The sequence below is a fragment of the Trichosurus vulpecula genome, chromosome 3 (genome assembly GCF_011100635.1).
Source record: "Trichosurus vulpecula isolate mTriVul1 chromosome 3, mTriVul1.pri, whole genome shotgun sequence".
NCBI classification, from domain to species: Eukaryota; Metazoa; Chordata; class Mammalia; order Diprotodontia; family Phalangeridae; genus Trichosurus; species Trichosurus vulpecula.
In genome coordinates, this window is record NC_050575.1 from 157914086 (window position 1) to 157930564 (window position 16479).

General features: G+C 47.0%; 1 protein-coding gene across 1 annotated transcript in view; it reads right to left on the reverse strand.

Annotated features, from left to right (window-relative positions):
- CDH22 (cadherin 22) overlaps window positions 1-16479 on the reverse strand; it is a 145071-nt gene that overhangs the window by 33270 nt on the left and 95322 nt on the right. Inside the window, exons 5-7 of the mRNA XM_036748020.1 lie at window positions 10683-10850; window positions 7450-7637; window positions 5570-5823 (exon numbers count right to left, since the gene is read on the reverse strand). Of these exons, the coding sequence (XP_036603915.1) occupies window positions 5570-5823; window positions 7450-7637; window positions 10683-10850 (610 nt within the window). The remainder of the gene's footprint in view (window positions 1-5569; window positions 5824-7449; window positions 7638-10682; window positions 10851-16479) is intronic.

Consider the following 16479-nt stretch of genomic DNA (forward strand, 5'->3'; position numbering starts at 1 on the left):
CTTTCCTTTTCTTGCTTCTTCTCTTCCTATTCCTCATCCTCTACTCTCTTTCCATTCTCCTTCTCTCTTCCTTCATTTTCTCCTCCATGCCTCCTTCCTTCTTTCTCCTCTCTTTTTCCTCTTTTTCTTCCTTCTCATTGTCTCCCTTTCTTCCCTTTTCTTCCTCTTACCCTTTTCTCTTTTTCTTCACTGTTCCCCTCTTGCTTCTCCTCCCCTTCTCCTCCCCATCCCCCACTTACTCCCTGTTCTTTCTCTTCCTCTCATTTTACTCTCTCCCTCTTCTCCTCCCCCTTTCTATGTGTCCTTCTTATTTTCTCCCCTTCTCCTCCTCCTCATTCTTCCCTTTGCCTCCCTCTCTCTCTTTCTCCCTATTCCCCCCTCATCCTTCTCCTGTATATTTCCCTCTTCCTCTCATTCTTCTCCTTCCTTCTCCTCCCCTCTTCTCCCTTACTCCCTTGGCAGTCCTCTTTTTTCTTCTTTTTGCCTCCTCAGCTTTCAGAGGCTGTTTGTTCTTGGTTCTTGGCTCTTTTGTTCCCTTTGTAAGTAAATAATGTGGAGACAGAGGGAGGGAGGGAGAGAGGGAGGGAGGAAAGGAGGAGGGAATCCCAGGGCTGGAGAGTGAGAGCCAGGTGTTCCCAAGGACAGCAACTTGACTGCCAGAGGCACAGGTCACAGTCATTGCTGCTGAGCCTAGGGCTTCATGAGAGCCAGCGGGGTGTATGTGTGTGTGTGTGTGTGTGTGTGTGTGTGTGTGTGTGTGTGTGTATGTGTGTGTGTGAAAGAGAGAGAGAGAGAGAGAGAGAGAGAGAGAGAGAGAGAGAGGGAGAGAATGTCACCCTCTATGTACCTTGGGTTAGGTGCTATAATGAGAGGACCTCGCCTAAAAAATGGGGAGTGCAGGTGTCCTCTCCCACTGGTCTCAGAAAAAGGAGAGAATGAAGAAGGGTGAAGGTAATTGAGAACAGGACTAGTGCCTGGGAGCGCAAAGGAAGGCAAAGGACTCCATCCCAAAGACTCAGGGCTCATTGAGTTCTGTCCATTTGGGGCTGGCTGGCTATTTCCCCAGGACCCCATGTAGAGGGCTGTATGTCTTTATGCTTGCCTATGGCATAAAGCAAAATAGTGGAAGGAGTTCTGACTTTGAAGTCAGGGGACCTGAGTTTGAATGCTACTCTGTTCTTGTACCTGTGTGGCCCTAGACAAATAATTTCCACTCCGGGACTATTTCCTGGGGGGCTTAGATGATCTTCAAAGTCCCTTTGGCTCTACATCCTATTCAGTTCAACACATATACCTCAAGCACTTGCTGGGCTCTATGGCTGTAATTTTTTTAAACAAACAATACAGTTTCTGTACCCAAAGAGCTTACATAGTGCTCAGAAATCATAAGTTCTGTAGTTCTGTGATTGGGGTTTGAGTTCCTGGGGCTCTGGGCAAGCCCTTTAACTCACTAGAATTGTTTCCTCTTCTTTAAGTGGGACTAATTATGTAGCCTCAAGATGGCAACTTGCTTTTTTCAGATGAGGAAACTGAGGTCCAGAGATTTGAAGAATTGGCCATGTTTAGCCAGGAAAAGAGATGTAAGAGGGATATGAAGGTAGTCTTCAATCAACTCCATTTTGTTTTGGTCCTAGAGAGTAAAACTGAGGAAAATGAGTGGAAGGTGCAAAGTGGTTGATTTTAGCTCACTTTAAGGAAAAACCTCCTAAAATTTTGGGCTATCCCAAAGTAGAATGAGCTGCCTCATGAAGTAATAGGTTTCCTCCATCAGGGAAGGTTCAGGTAAAAGCTAGATCGATTACCTTCTGGAGGTGATACAAGGGGTTGGGTTAGATGCCTTCTGAGGCTCCTTCCAACTCTGAGATCCTGTGATTTGGGAATGGACCTCAGAGGTCAATGCCTGCCCTGCCTGCCTTCTCCCACACGGGGCTGTAGGGAGAATCAAGTGAGTTAATGTCTAGAAAGAGTTTTGTAAACAGTAGAAGTGCCGAATGTGAGCTATGATAAGGAATATATGAGTGAATAGGGATAGCCAGGTAAGCAGGTGTATAGGCATGATTGCTGACTATTCATTCCCAGCTTGAGCTGAATTCTTTACTTCCCAGGCTATATATAGGCCTCTTATTCCTGGAAAGGGAGAGAGAAGCATATATAAGGTGTTCTTTATGGATCCACCAAACCCTGCACGAACAGGTGTGCTCATCTGTGCATCTCAATCCAATCCTGCATCACCATGGGCAAATACCTCCTGGAGACACCAAGGGAGTTTGTTACTTTCCAGCCATCACTGGAGTAGGAGGACAATAAGGCAGAGATATATGTATGGGTTTGTGTGCATAAGCCCTGCACATAAGTCTAGACATCAGCACTAGAACGGAGCTTAGGTCTCATCTAGTCTAATCTCATTTTGGGGGAACTAGATCTGTGATTCTTTGGCATAGAAACTCTCAAGCAACTCCCTCTAAACTTAATGGTCTTAGAGAGTTGTGTGGGGCACTCACTGAGATGTTAAGTGACTTACCCAGGGTTACATAGTCATTAAGTGTCAGAGGCAGAGTTTGAACCCAAGTCTTTCCAACTATTTGGAGGCTGGCCATCATGTTGCCTTCATCTCCCTCATTTTACAAGTGGGGGAACTGAGGTACACAGAGAGAGAGAGAGGAGTTAGATTTTCCAGATCACACGGTGAGTTAATGGCAGAGCAGACTGAGTACATTTATGGACATGTGATTGAGTGACTGGTGCTAGCACATGTGGATGTCTGCCTGCAGGTGCCTTCAGTACACCCACAGCTTACTGAATAGTGGTCTGTGTGTGTGCAGCAGAGAGATGGTTCCTTTTTTCCCCTTCCCCCTGCTGCTCACCTCCTTCACCTCTCCCTAACCTTCCCCAATCAGTGCCTATCCTGTACCTCCATCCTGGATCCTATTCCGAGGTCTGCCTGGCAGGTGGTAAGCATCCTTCCCTCCAGCCCCATGCATGCTTCTCTCTGGCCTATGGACTCATCTCCCTTTCTTAGGCTTCCAAGCCAGCAGAGGGGGCCTGGGTTGCAGCAAAGAAACCCACTGCAGAGAACCACTGTTTGGCAAATCAGCTTTTCAATTCCCCCTCTCACTCCTGGAGTGACTCAGTCCAGTTGGCAGCCCCTCCCAGCTGCTTTTGTATGCCCAGGGTAATCACAGCCGTAGGAGGGGGGTTCTCCAGAGAAAGGAAGGAAAACAAGATGGGAGGGACTTTGGATAAATGAGCTGGTCTCCACCGCCCCCTCTCCTAGTTCACACACACACACACACACACACACACACACACACACACACACAATTCTACCCTTCTCTGTCTTCAAGAATGGATATTCCTTTGTGCTTTGAAGTTGACTACTCCCTCTTCTCTCTTCCCACTTGTTCCATCCTGGCTCCACAGGAGTCCTTCCTTTCCCTACCCATGTGAATCCTGCTGTCTCTCTGGCATCCACACAGTTCATCATCCATAGACTGTCTCACTATGTTTCCACTTGGATAACCATGTGTATTATGATGCCTTTGCTGACCCTCAAGCGAGAGAGCCCCACACCCCATCTTGGTTTCCTGGGGCCTGGCGCAATCATTGTTTGATCTCAGGCAAGTTGATTTCCTACTCTGGGCCTCAGTTTCCTCATCTGTAAAATGAATTTAGACCAAAATGGTCTGTAAGTTCCTTTCTAATACTGCATAGATCTAGTTAGGAAGACTAGGTTTCAGACCCTCCTCAGACACTAATCAGCTGCAAGTCTTTTAACCTGTCTGCCTCAGTTTCCGCATCTATAAAACAGGGATAAAAATAGCACCTACCTCCTAGAGTTGTGAGGATAAAATGTGATACTTGGAAAGTGTTTTGCAAACCTTGAAGTGATTTACAAACGCTACCCATCATTATTATTCCATGCTCCAAGGTCCCTTCTGGTGCTAACATCTCATGTTCTGTGTCTAATGTCATACGGTCATAGGATTTCAAGCTATAAAGGGCCATAGAAACCATTTAGTACATCTCTTCCTTTTATAGGTTAAGTTCACTGAAGTCCAGAAAGGCTAAGAATCTGTACTTTTCAATGGGATTTGTTCAAAATTGCATATTATTAAGTTGCTATTATAGTTTTTAAGGAACTGAGCTGGGATTTGACTCTTGCCTCCAAATCTTGCTCTTTTTATCATATCAAGCTATCTTTATTCTAGCTGTGACATTCAGTATTCGAAGATTCCTTCCCGTTCTGATGTCCTATGTTCTGTATTTCAACAATCTAAATTCTAAAGCTCTGATGCTGCAGCAAGTTTTGGCATAAACAGTGTGTTCAGGTTTCTGCAAACAGGATTATGTGTGTCATACGCAAGACATTTTATCGTTGCTGGCCTCTTCAGCCCGATGGATGAAATTGGGCCCAGAACATATGTGTGAAATTAAGTTGAGGGAAAAACTGGGTCAAAACAAAGTTCCCCCAAGCCTGCAAGTACTGATGCAGTCACTTTAGCTCTCGATGCTCACAGCTAACAAAGCATATGCCTGGAAAGTGGGATACATCAAGAGAGGCTGGTAAGAATGCAAGCAGTCTGGTAGACTGCAGATGTCTTTTGAAAGGCTGCCTTAGCCCCAGAAGGGTTATATATGTCCCTAGGACCCTATTATCTCCCTGTGTAGAACCTTTCCCTAACTGCTCATTGCCCAGAGGTAAGTAGTTCCCAAGCCTGGCATTTAAAACCTTCTACACCCTGGCTGCCATCACCCTTTACAGACTGATCTCCCAATCCTCTCTGAATGAGAATCCTCTGCTCCAGTGAAATGGGTCTTTTTACATTCCCTACATTTTTTTTTCTTTCCTTCATCCATGCTTTTGCTTACACTGTGCTCTCTGGTCTGGAATGAGCATAGGATTTAGGGCTGAAAGGGACCTTAAGGATTATTCAGGCCAACCCACTCATTTTACAAAAGAGATAACTGAGGCCCAGAGAGGGCCTGAGGTCACAGCGCAGGTCCCCCAGGCCAGAGGATGGGATGACACACAGCCATACATAGAGGACCTGCAGTGCCAAGATTCTAATCCAGTGTGTTCTTCTCACGAGTTCTCATCTTTTCTTAGTCTAGTCTCTAGTAGGGAGGGAAGTGTGTGTGTAAGGGGGGGGAGGAACAAGCATTTATTAAGTGCCTACTATGTGCCAGGTACTATGCTAAGCACTTTACAAATAAAATATTATTTGATCCTTACAACAATCCTAGGTGGTAGGTGCTGTTATTATTCCCATTTTACAGTTGAGGAAACTGAGGCAGAGAAGTTAAATGACTTGCCCAGGTTCCCACAGCGGTAGGTGTTTAAGGTCGGATTTGAACTCAGATCCTCCTGACTCCAGGACCAGCACTCTATCCACTGAGCCATTTAGTTGCCTAGTATCCTTCAGAGACCAGATCCAATGCCACCTCCTCTGGGATGCCCTTCCTGACTGTCCCCAACAAAATATGTTCTCCTGCCTTTGAACCTCTTGGTGGGGGATGGGGGGAGGTGCAGCAGCCCTAACAGGTCCCAGATAGGGTAGGGGAGCCTCACCGGACAGGCCTGTTGGCAGCATCAGGATCCAGCGCTGTTACCACACCAACTATGGAGCCGATTTGGGCATCTTCCTGTACTTCCATGAGGCCAGAGGGTGGCCGGAATTCAGGAGGTTCATCCACATCCATCACCGTCACACGGACGATTGCTTGGTCCCTGAAGGTTCCCAGGTCTACAAATCGTGGGTCCACAAACTTGTTCAAGGCTTCGAGCACCACCGTGTGTGTGGCCTGAGCCTCAAAGTCCAGGCACTAGGACACAGAGAGGGACTAGGTTAGAGGGGATTGTTGGAGCTGGGGACTGAGGAAGGAGCTGAGGTTCCTGGGATGCCCCGGATGACTGGGTGGGTGGGTGGTGCAGGAGGGACAAGGGCCTAAGCCCTTCATGCTACCCCTTGGGGCCTTTTGGAGATAAGGAGAACTCAAAAGTACACCACTAACTAACTGCACCACAGGCCTTGCTAGCAATGGACTATCAAAGTGGGTCCCTCTCTGGAGTGGGATATATCTTCCCCAGGACTAGGCCTCTTCTTCATCTCCCCTTCCTATGCCAACCATGTGAGCACCCAGGACTCCTGCTCAAGGCCCTCTAGAGCCCCAACCTTTGGGTCAGAAGACCAGGGTGTAATCCCAGTACTACAATGACCTTGTGTTTGGCCCTGGGCAAATCACCACTCCTCTGGGCCTCAGTTTCCTCTTCTGTAAAATGAAAGGTTTAAACTGGAAGATTCCTATGGCCTCTTCCAGCTCCAACAATCTGTGGTCCCAGGATTCTATATGTGCATTCAAATCTCACCCAGGCTATGCTCTGATTCCTTGGTGATGACTGGACATTCTGAGCCAATTCGTCAGTGGATGCTAATGGTTAATAATCCCTTATCCCTCTCAGTAAATGCTGACTGGGACCTTCCAGAGACAATAGCTTCACCCAAAGGAATGATGAAGACAGTGGAATTTTAGTCTCTGTGACAAGTGCTGGGAGGATTACTGGGGGGCCCAAGAAGCCTTCCCAAAGGTCCTCCAATAGCACGCCATAGGGGACTCTATAGGTAGTGTTGGCCCTGCTGATTTTAGAGGGAGAAGTCATTACTGAAGTCAAGGCCGAGTTTCTCCCTCCCTCCCCTTTTCCACTCTGGGGGAAGCCCATTCCCCGCCGCCCCACTCCTACTAGCCTCTGCTCCTGGGAAATCAGGATGCAGGGAAGCCACTGAGCGATGGGCCCAGAGCCGGGGTCATCAATCAGGCGGGGGCTCACTTCGCTACCATGCTGACATGACGGAGCAGCTGAGGGTGCCTCAGGAGCAAATGTGATGAGAAGAGACAGTCTTCGAGTGGCCATGTGGGGGGTGGGGTGGCCAGGAAGAACGGATACTCTGCTTATCATGAAGGGAGAAAAGGGTTATTGGTTCTCTTCCAGAGGAGGCAAAGATATATCCCTTTACTGTCCCATTTTAGAATCACCTCACATCTTTTTTGACTTCGATTCTGTATTTGGAAAGGACTACAGAACATAGAATGTTAGGACCCAGAACACAGAGTGTTAGAAATGACAGGGGCCTTGGAACCTAGAACTGTAGGATCTAAAGCACAGAATGTCAGAGCCTGAAGGGATTTTAGGGATCACCTAACCCAGGCTCTTTATTTTGTCATTCTACAGAGGAAATACAGGCTCGGAATGGTAAAAAATGACTTGCCCAAAGTCACATAACTACTAAGTTACTATAGCACTAGGATTCAAACCCCATCTTCTGACTCAATGGCCAGGGCTCATCCTATTATACCATGCTGCTTTCTCTCTCCTATAGACTTCTTCCAACAACCCCACCCCAGACTCCTTGCTGTATGCTCCTCCCCATCCCACCCCACCAGGGTCTCCACCTTCTGCACAGTGATGATGGCCTCCTGGGTGATGCTGTCTGTTGTGACCTTGAACATGTCCCCGCCGCCCTCGTCCTTGAGCTGGTATGTCATGTCAGTGTTTTCTCCCACATCCGAGTCCTCAGCCTTCACTCGCCCAATGGCAGTGCCAATGGGTGCTGTCTCCACGATGCTGAACTGGTACATCTCTGGAAAAGGGTCCCACAGAGCCTGTGAGCTGAGGACCTCGGCTCCAGTGTTAAGACCCTTTAAGGACCTTGCCTTGCTACCATACACCGTTTTCCTGAGAAACCACAGACCCTGTACCCTCTGCTCCTTTGGGAGAAGGAATGGGGAGGGGTATAGTGATGGGATAAGGGATGAACTGAGGAAGGGAATTTCCATAGGAGCTGGAATAGTGGGAGAATGTAAGGGCAGGAAGGGAGAGAAGGAAGGTGCTACAGCGTAAATCCTTTGAGGGAAAGGACTGGGCCTTATCTTTATACCAAAACCAACTGAGAGTAGGCACCTAAAAATTGTTGAATTGAGCTAAATTGGGGGAACCAAGTCCTCAGACTAAAAAATTCTCTGATGGGGAAGGCCTGAATTGGAATTGATTGACTAGGATATTTGTAGGCATCATAGGATGCAGAGCTGGGTGGGGCCTGAGAAATTATTCAGTCCGGTCTCCTTTATTTCATGGAGGAGACCCAGAAAGAGGCAGTGATTTGTCTAACAGCACACAGCCAATAAATAACAGAGCAGAGATTTGGATCCAGCTCCTCTGATTCCATATATGGTGCTCTTGTCACTACCCCATACTGACTTGAAGCTGAATCAGGATCCACAGGTATGTAGTCTTGTGATTCGACCACCACTGAACACCCCAAGCTTGTTGTGGTAAGGATAACGGGATAGAAGTCAGGGTTCTATCCCCAGTTTCAGGTTCCTCATCTGTGTTCTAAAATGGATGCTCTGTATCCTACCTACAGTCAAAGGTTTTGATGAAAACAGAAGACGGCAATAAACTTTTTTAAAGAAAAATTATTATGAGGATCCAGGTGAGGCTGGTGCCATGCTTGTGAGTCAGATGTGGCACCCATGCCTGCTTTAAGCTTGGAACAGGTTGGATGCAATCATAGAATGGATGGATGGGTGGAGGGATGGATGGATGTCCCATCCTACAGCTCTTCTATTGACTATGGCTAGGAGTAGAGAGACCTAGGTTCGATTTCCAGTTCTGCCATTGATTCATTTTGTGACATTGGGAAAGTCACAACCTCTGTGGGCCTCAGTTGTCTCACTTGTAAAACAGTGGGGCTGGACTAAATGGTCTCCATGGACCCTTCTACTTTTGGTACTAAGGTACCTTCCATCACTAAAGTTCTATGCTCCACAGTCTCTTTCTGCTTTGACAATATAAGATCCTGCCTAATGAGGGAGAGGCTTTTGGCATCATGGGTTGGCAGGCATGAGTACCAGGCCAGTCTTTCCTCTGCCCCTTATGCCAATGGGACCAGCCAGCTGCATACCCTTCCCCCTTCCTTCCCAAAGGCTGGAACCCTCCCCAGCAGCCTGTAGCGGGCCTGCTCCACAGCAGGAGTGCAAGGCAGAGATTATGGCTGGCTCCATGCGGATAGGCTTCTGTTATCTCTCGGGGGTCAGTCCCCTGTGGCGGAGTCCTAATGTGAGAGCTCCAGACCTCTCATAATGACTCGCCCGATAGGAATCAGCTCACATTCCCACCGGCATTTAATCTCTGCCAGCGCCTGGCCGCTTCCCCAGCTCTCAGGCAGTGGCAGCAGCAGCAAGGGCTGGAGTTAAGGATGGAGGGGGCCCAGCTGGGCAGACAGAGTGAGGCTCTAGGGGAGAGGGAGCCAGGGAAGAAGACTGAAGGGCTGTGTGAGTTTAGACAAGCCATCCTCTTCTCTGGGCCTCTGTTTCCTCATCTGCAAAATGGTCTTGAGAGTTAGGGAAGGAGAGAGAGAACAGGAAACAAGCCTGTGGACCCTCCTCAGATTGCTGAGCAATACTCACTAGCAATACTGCAGGAGATGCTGCAGACAGCTTGAAAGAAAACCTGACTCTAGGTGCCCAGATCTCCAGGCCCCAGCCAGAATTGAGTTCAAAGGGCCCAGAACTCAAGACAAAAGAACAACCTTAGGCAGTGTAGGGAAGAGGCAAGAACCCTGAGCATGGAGTCAGATCTGAGTTCCAATCCTGACTCTCTACCCCTAATTCAAAATGTGGTTTTGGGCAAGTCACTTCCATTCTTTGGACCTCCCTCCTTATAAGCAAAAGCAGTCAAATAACTCCCTTCCTGTCCACTTGCCTTTTGGGTGCTATGAACCTTGTGCAATCATGGGCAAGAGCTTTGAAAGTCTTAAGTGCTATAATATATATCTCCTTGGTGTCCCTGTTGCACAATGCACACATGCATTTGAAAGTCTTAAGTGCTATAATATATATCTCCTTGGTGTCCCTGCTGCACAATGCACACAACAATAATTTATGTTTTGATAGCACTTGAAGGTTTATAAAGTGCTTTCCTCACAATGACCTTGTGAATTATGTATTGTAATTAGTATTACCCCCTTGTACAGATGATAAAACTGAGGCTCATAAAGGGGAAGAATGTTGTTATACAAGTAGCAAGTGGTAGGTCTGGGGAGGAAAGGGCAGATTTATTGGGCAAGAAGTGGGGGAGTGAGCATAGGGCTGGGAGCCTTAGCTAACTCTTCCTGTAGCAAATATCTGGTGACAATGCTAATCTGTGCCAAGTCAGGCAGATGGCAAGACCTGGCTTAGCTGGCCTCAGCAAGAGTGATCAGGTCTCTTCCCTCCCAGCCCCTTGTATGCCTCGATGCCCCTCATCGGATCTAACCATCTGGGTCCCTTCCTGGGCAATGCCTGGGTAGGGTGGCAGTGGCAATTGTGGATAGGACAAGGGGCCCCAGGACAGGCAGATAGATGGTGGGCTGGCCTCTTATTGTTCAAGCACTGGGGAAGAAGGAAGAGAGCACCATGAGAGAGGGGGTGGAGAGAAAGAAGGGTAGTAGGACAAATATAAGCTCATTGAGGGTAGAGACTTTCATTTGTTTTTATCTTTTCATCCCCAGTGTCTAGAACAGTGCTTTGGACATAACAGTAGTTACTGAGTGGATGCCTGTTGAATGGAACTGAATTGAGAGCAGAGGAAGTTTGAGGGACAGGGAGTCCTGCAAATGGGTGGGCAGCCAAGCAGGGGTCCTTACTCTGTGGGAAGCGGGGTGGGTTGTCATTGACATCGGTAATGACGATGGTAACTGTAGTGGAGCCCGACAAGCCTCCCAGCTGACCAGCCATGTCCGTAGCTCGGATCACAACCTCATAACGCTCCTGTTTCTCCCGGTCCAGGTCAGCCACTGCTGTGCGGATCACACCTGGGAAGGAGCAAAGGTATTCTCTCTGAGTTTCAGTTGGGAGGTAGGGGGCTGTACTGGGTCTCCAGTCTTGTGGTTCGAGATCTAAGTGATACCCTGCTGACCCCTTTCCTTCTCTGCTCCTCCTCTACACAAGGGATTCAGCTTCCTTTGTCAGAGATTCTAGAAACTGGGTTAGTAGAAGGGTGAGGCGTAGACCAGAGAGCTAAGACCCTCTCAGTCATTCACAACTATGAAAGACATATAAATTTATCAAATAATCCTGAACAAAACACAGTTTTATTCGCACTATACACACACACACACACATACACACATACAATCGCCACATGCTACTCACATAATGTGCACACACAACTCATACCCAGTAATATACAACCACATTCACAAGTCAATTTCACACACAATCAGCTTACACAACTCGCTGACACATACCCACACATAATTCATATATAGCCCCATAGTTCACACATACATTCACAGAACATTAGAGATGGAAAGAAGAGGCACACACTGTGCATGTAACTTGTGCATATAGTACAAACACACACTGATTAACAAACACAAACACACACCCATACATACTCCATCTCTGTCGACAGTCCTAGGTCCCCCCTCCCGTTTCAAATTATTCCTGTTTCTAGATGGATGTCAGAAGCCCCAGGTCAGTCTCACTCCCATATTAGAGAGACAGTCTACATTCTACAAACTGGACAATTGAGGAAAAAAAAACTGGTTTAAGGCCAGACCCAGGGGCCTCCTCACGCCTCCAGAGGATGATCAGCTCAGTGCTCCCCTAACCTGCTGAGCACCAGCTGGCGATGGGCAGGGCCTGGAGTCGGGCTCCCCCTTCTGCCGCCATTCCTTTCCTGGCTCAGCTCTGACCCCTCTAAGCTGTGAGCGCCAGGTGGAGTCACGCACCAGCTGCCTTTTTATTTCTCCAATAAAACCCAGGCTCCTGGCTGCACAAGCTGGCCCTTGGGCTCTCCCAGGCTCTAAATCTCCCCCAAACGACCCCCAGATTCTCCTCCATTTATGGTGCTGCAGCCTCAGCCTGCCGGGATGTGGCAGCTTGTAGGAAGAGGAGGGTCTAAGCTTGGCCCTGAGATAGTGAGCCCTTGGGTAGGAAGGGCTGATCAAGAAGGAATACCCACAGTGGGAAGGGCTCACTGTTCCACCCTGAGAATTCTCTCACAGGATTGTCTCTGACCGACTGGGAGGCCTCAGTTCAGGAAGTAAAGAAAGGGTAGGAACAGGTACACAGACAGAGGGGCTCATAATTCATTTGCTCTGTACCATTTCTTCCACTTTATCTCCCATAATATGTTAGCTTGTTTCTTCATCTGTGAGCTCCTTTCAGGGCAAGGACTAATTTATTGAGAGGCAGCGTATCATAGTGTATGGGATACTAGACTTAGGAGTCAAGGGAACCTGGATCCAAATGCCACTTAGCTGTTTGAGCTCTTAAGTCAATTAACCTCTCTGTTTCCTCATCTATAAAATTAAGGGGTTGCAATTATTGACCTCTAAGTTCCTTTCCAGCTCTAAATATATAACTCTGTGGCTACGTTTTGTACTCCTTTGCATCTCTGCCAGGGTTTAACACAAGGCTGGACATTCAGTTGGCAGCTTAGTAGATTCTCAGAAAGTGGGTACACTGACTGATCCCGGGTTTGACTCCATCTCTGAGACTCACTAACTGTGTAACTTTGGGTCTCAGTTTTTTCATCTATTAAACAGAGGAGTTGGATTAGCTCTCTGATTCAATAGCTATGTGACCCCGGACTAGTCACTTGACCTCTAGGCAATTCTCTAAGACTCTAAGTGGCAGAGAAAAGTGCTAATCTGCATTGGTAGGAGTTTTCTTATCTGGGAGTTCCCTATATCAATGAAATCACAAGTTCAGCCCCTATCCCTCTGACTGACCTATGGGTTGGTAAAGAGCTGAGCGCTATCTAGACCTGTGGAAGCAGAAAGATCACTAAGACTGTTGGAGCTGTAAGGAGTCTTGGAGAACAACCCCCTTGTTTTATAGGTGACCAAACTGAGGCAGAGAGAAGTAACTTGTCTGAGTTGGGAGCAGAGCTAGGACCAGGCCCCACATCTCCTGGTACCCAGGCCAGTGATCTCTCCCCCACACTTTGGTGCCAAGCTCTTCAACTGGCCATGGGGGAGGGGTGGCTGCTCAGAGTGGGAAGACTTCTGTGGGACAAGGTAGACTGGGCTCCCAAAGGCAGCTAATTCCAGGGGGATGGTGTTCAGTAGTGGAAGCCACTGCTATATCCTCCTGAGAGAAGAGAAGAGAAAAAAGAGGGGGGAAGAAGAAGAAGAAGAAGAAGAAGAAGAAGAAGAAGAAGAAGAAGAAGAAGAAGAAGAAGAAGAAGAAGAAGAAGAAGAAGAAGAAGAGAGGGAGGGAGGGAGAGAAGGAGAAAGAGAGAGAGAGAGAGAGGGAGAGGGAGAGGGAGAGGAAGAAGGAGGGAGAAGGAAGGAGACAGGAGTATCTTCTTGAATCATTAGGAACCAGTCTTGTCTCACTGTCTTGGGATGGGGGGGTTAGTAGTCAACCGTAATAAGAAGGGAGCTGTGGTGATAATATATCTTTCCATATTAATATATATACATGCATATATACATATACATACATTCATGCACACATATATGTATGTGTGTATGTATATATGTATGTATGTGTGTGTATATATGTGTATATATATACCTTTATACACACACATATATATATAGTGTGTGTGTATACACACACACACACACACACACACACATACATACACACACATAGCTAAGTAACACAGTGGATAGAGTGCAGGGCCTGGAGTCAGGAAGACTTATTTTCCTAAGTTCAAATCTGGCCTCAGATACTTCCTAGCCATGTGACCCTGGGCAAGTCATTTAACCCTGTTTGCCTCAGTTTCCTTACGTGAAAGAGAAGGAAATGGCAAACCATTCCAGTGTCTCTGCCGAGAAAACAGGGGGTCACAAAGAGTCGGACATAACTGAAATGACTAAACAACTATACGTGTGTGTGTATACATACACACATATGTACATGCATTAATGTGTGTGTATACATAATGTATACATATACACATACACATACATTTATGTACACATATATATAAATCCATTGGAGCCTATCCATTGGTGAATAGCTAAACAAGCTAGTATACAAACACAATGAAATATCACTGCCTTATGAGAAATAATGAATATGGAGGAATCATCTAAGGATGGGAAGACTCATAGGAACCAAGGCAGAAGGAAGTAAGAAGCGCTAGGAAAACAATACCCAAAATGGCCACAATAACATGCATGGAAAGAACAACAACAACCACAAGAAGAAGAAAACTGGGAGCTGAATGCTGTATAATTAGAATGGCCGAGCCTGGCTTGGAGAAGAGATGAGAAAACGCACCTCCCTCCCCTCCTTCTAGAGGTGGGGAACTACAGGTACAGGACATTCTATCTGCACACCGTTAGGCTCAGGAGAGACACTGACTAGTTTCACTGAACTGTTCTCCCCACCATCCCCTGTTTTTTTATTTTTTGATTACAAGGGCTGGTTCTCCAGGGAAGGGAAGAAGAAAGGATTTATTCTGAAATGAGGCTGATGTAAAAATTTACAGAAATATCAATAAAACAGAGATAAGGGGGGAACCAACTGGAGCCTTGAATTAGAGGACCATTTAGGTGGTGGCCAATTCTATTGTACCCTCCCCCCATCCCCTCTGGCCCTCCCTCTCTCCCTCTAGCTGCAATGGAGTGGCCAGGCCTCCACGGGGGAGTCAGTCACCTGGCTAATGGGTCCATGAGCCAAGCACAGCACACACTCCTCTAGGCCTTAATTAGACAAGTGAATCCTCATTTACCCAGCATGTCCTTCCTTAAACCTTTGCCCAAGCTCTAGGGCCCAAACAAAGGGCAAAAGTGTGGGAAAGGCAGGGAATCCAAGCTGAATCTTTTCTAACTTCTTAGATCTGCAGCCTGATTTAGTGGACAAAGCACCAGATTTACAATCAAAGCGTCACAGGCTGAGGATTTGCCTGTGCGACTTTAGGAAGGTCACTTGAACCCATTTTTCTCTCCCTTCTAATTTATGACTCTCACTTCTGTGTCACTGCAGTTTACAAAGCGCTTTCCTTGTAATAACTGTCAGATAGAGTGTAAATTGTATTGCCCCCATTTCACAGATGTGGAGCCTGAGGCTGAGAGAAGTTAAATGACTACTAAGGTCACATAGATAACAAGTAGCAGACCCAGGATCTGAATCCAGGTTTCCTGTTTTCAAGTCCTTTGACTACCACACCGAAGCTGATTCCCTCCACACCTCTCCTCTTTCTCTTTTCTTTCATTCCTCCCCCATCTTTATCTCTAACCAGGTCCCTCTGTCTCCCTTAGTCTCCCTCTACCCCTCTTCTGCCTCTCATTCTATTCTCTTCTTTGATTGAATTTGAGAGCTATAAAGGATCTTAGAGGTACCTGGTCTAACCATCACTTTAGAGGGAAGAAGCTGAGGTCCAGAGAGGCCCATATAGTTTTTTAGTATACTAACAGTTTGTTCTTGGACTAACTTGTTTTAATCCTTGGACTAGAATCCCTCCAGTCCTACAGAAACACGAACTCTTAATCAGAAGGGAGAAGGAAGAAGGGAAAGAAGCAAGAACAAGGTGGGGGCTTAGTGGAAATAGAAAGTCAATAGAACAGAAAGGTGGGGGGTGATGAAAGATGGAACAGTAATGAGAGAGAGCTGAAGGAGAAGAAGCACAGATCTGAAAGTCAGAAGGAATCTCAGTGTTATCGAGTCCAGCATTTTCATTTTACAACAGAGGAAACCCAGGTCCATAGAGGTAAAATGACTTGGCCAATGTCACACGAGTAATAACACAGCTGGAATCTGAACTCAGACACTCTGGCTCCAAATCCAGTAATCTTTCCAAACAAGAGATGAAAGAGAGAGGGGGAGGGGGGGGGAGAGAGAGAGAGAGAGAGAGAGAGAGAGAGAGAGAGAGAGGAATCAAAGGAAGGATGGAATGATGGAAAAATCCCAAGAGAAAGAGAGAGAAGAAGGGAAGCCCAGGAGAACTGAATTTTATGAATGACACAATCAGTACCCATGAGGGATCTTTTCCCTTTGAATGTAATGTTTTCCTCCATTAGAATGGAAGCTCTTTGAGGGCAGGGACTGTCTTGCTTGCTTTTATTTGTATCCCAGTACAGTGCCTGGCACATAGGAAGTGCTCTCTGTCTCTGTCTGTCTGCGTCTCTGTCTGTCTGTCTGTCTGTCTCTCTATCTCTCTCACTCTCTCATTCTCCCTATCTATCTATCTTTTGGGAGCCACTGGACATCTCTGGACACCATATGGATGTTGAGAAGGGGGATATATAAACACCAGGATCTCCCCTCCCTCCCACTTGGCCTTATCTCCCTCTGGGCCCCTCCTGACCACACTCACATCCCCACAACCACATACACACACACACACACACACACACACACACACACACACACACACCCCACTCAGCAGCTTCTGAATTTCTGAATTTCAGCCTTCTCCATTTCTGTAACCAGCTTATGGATATTACCCTTCTGGGAATAAACATATGATCTAAAGCT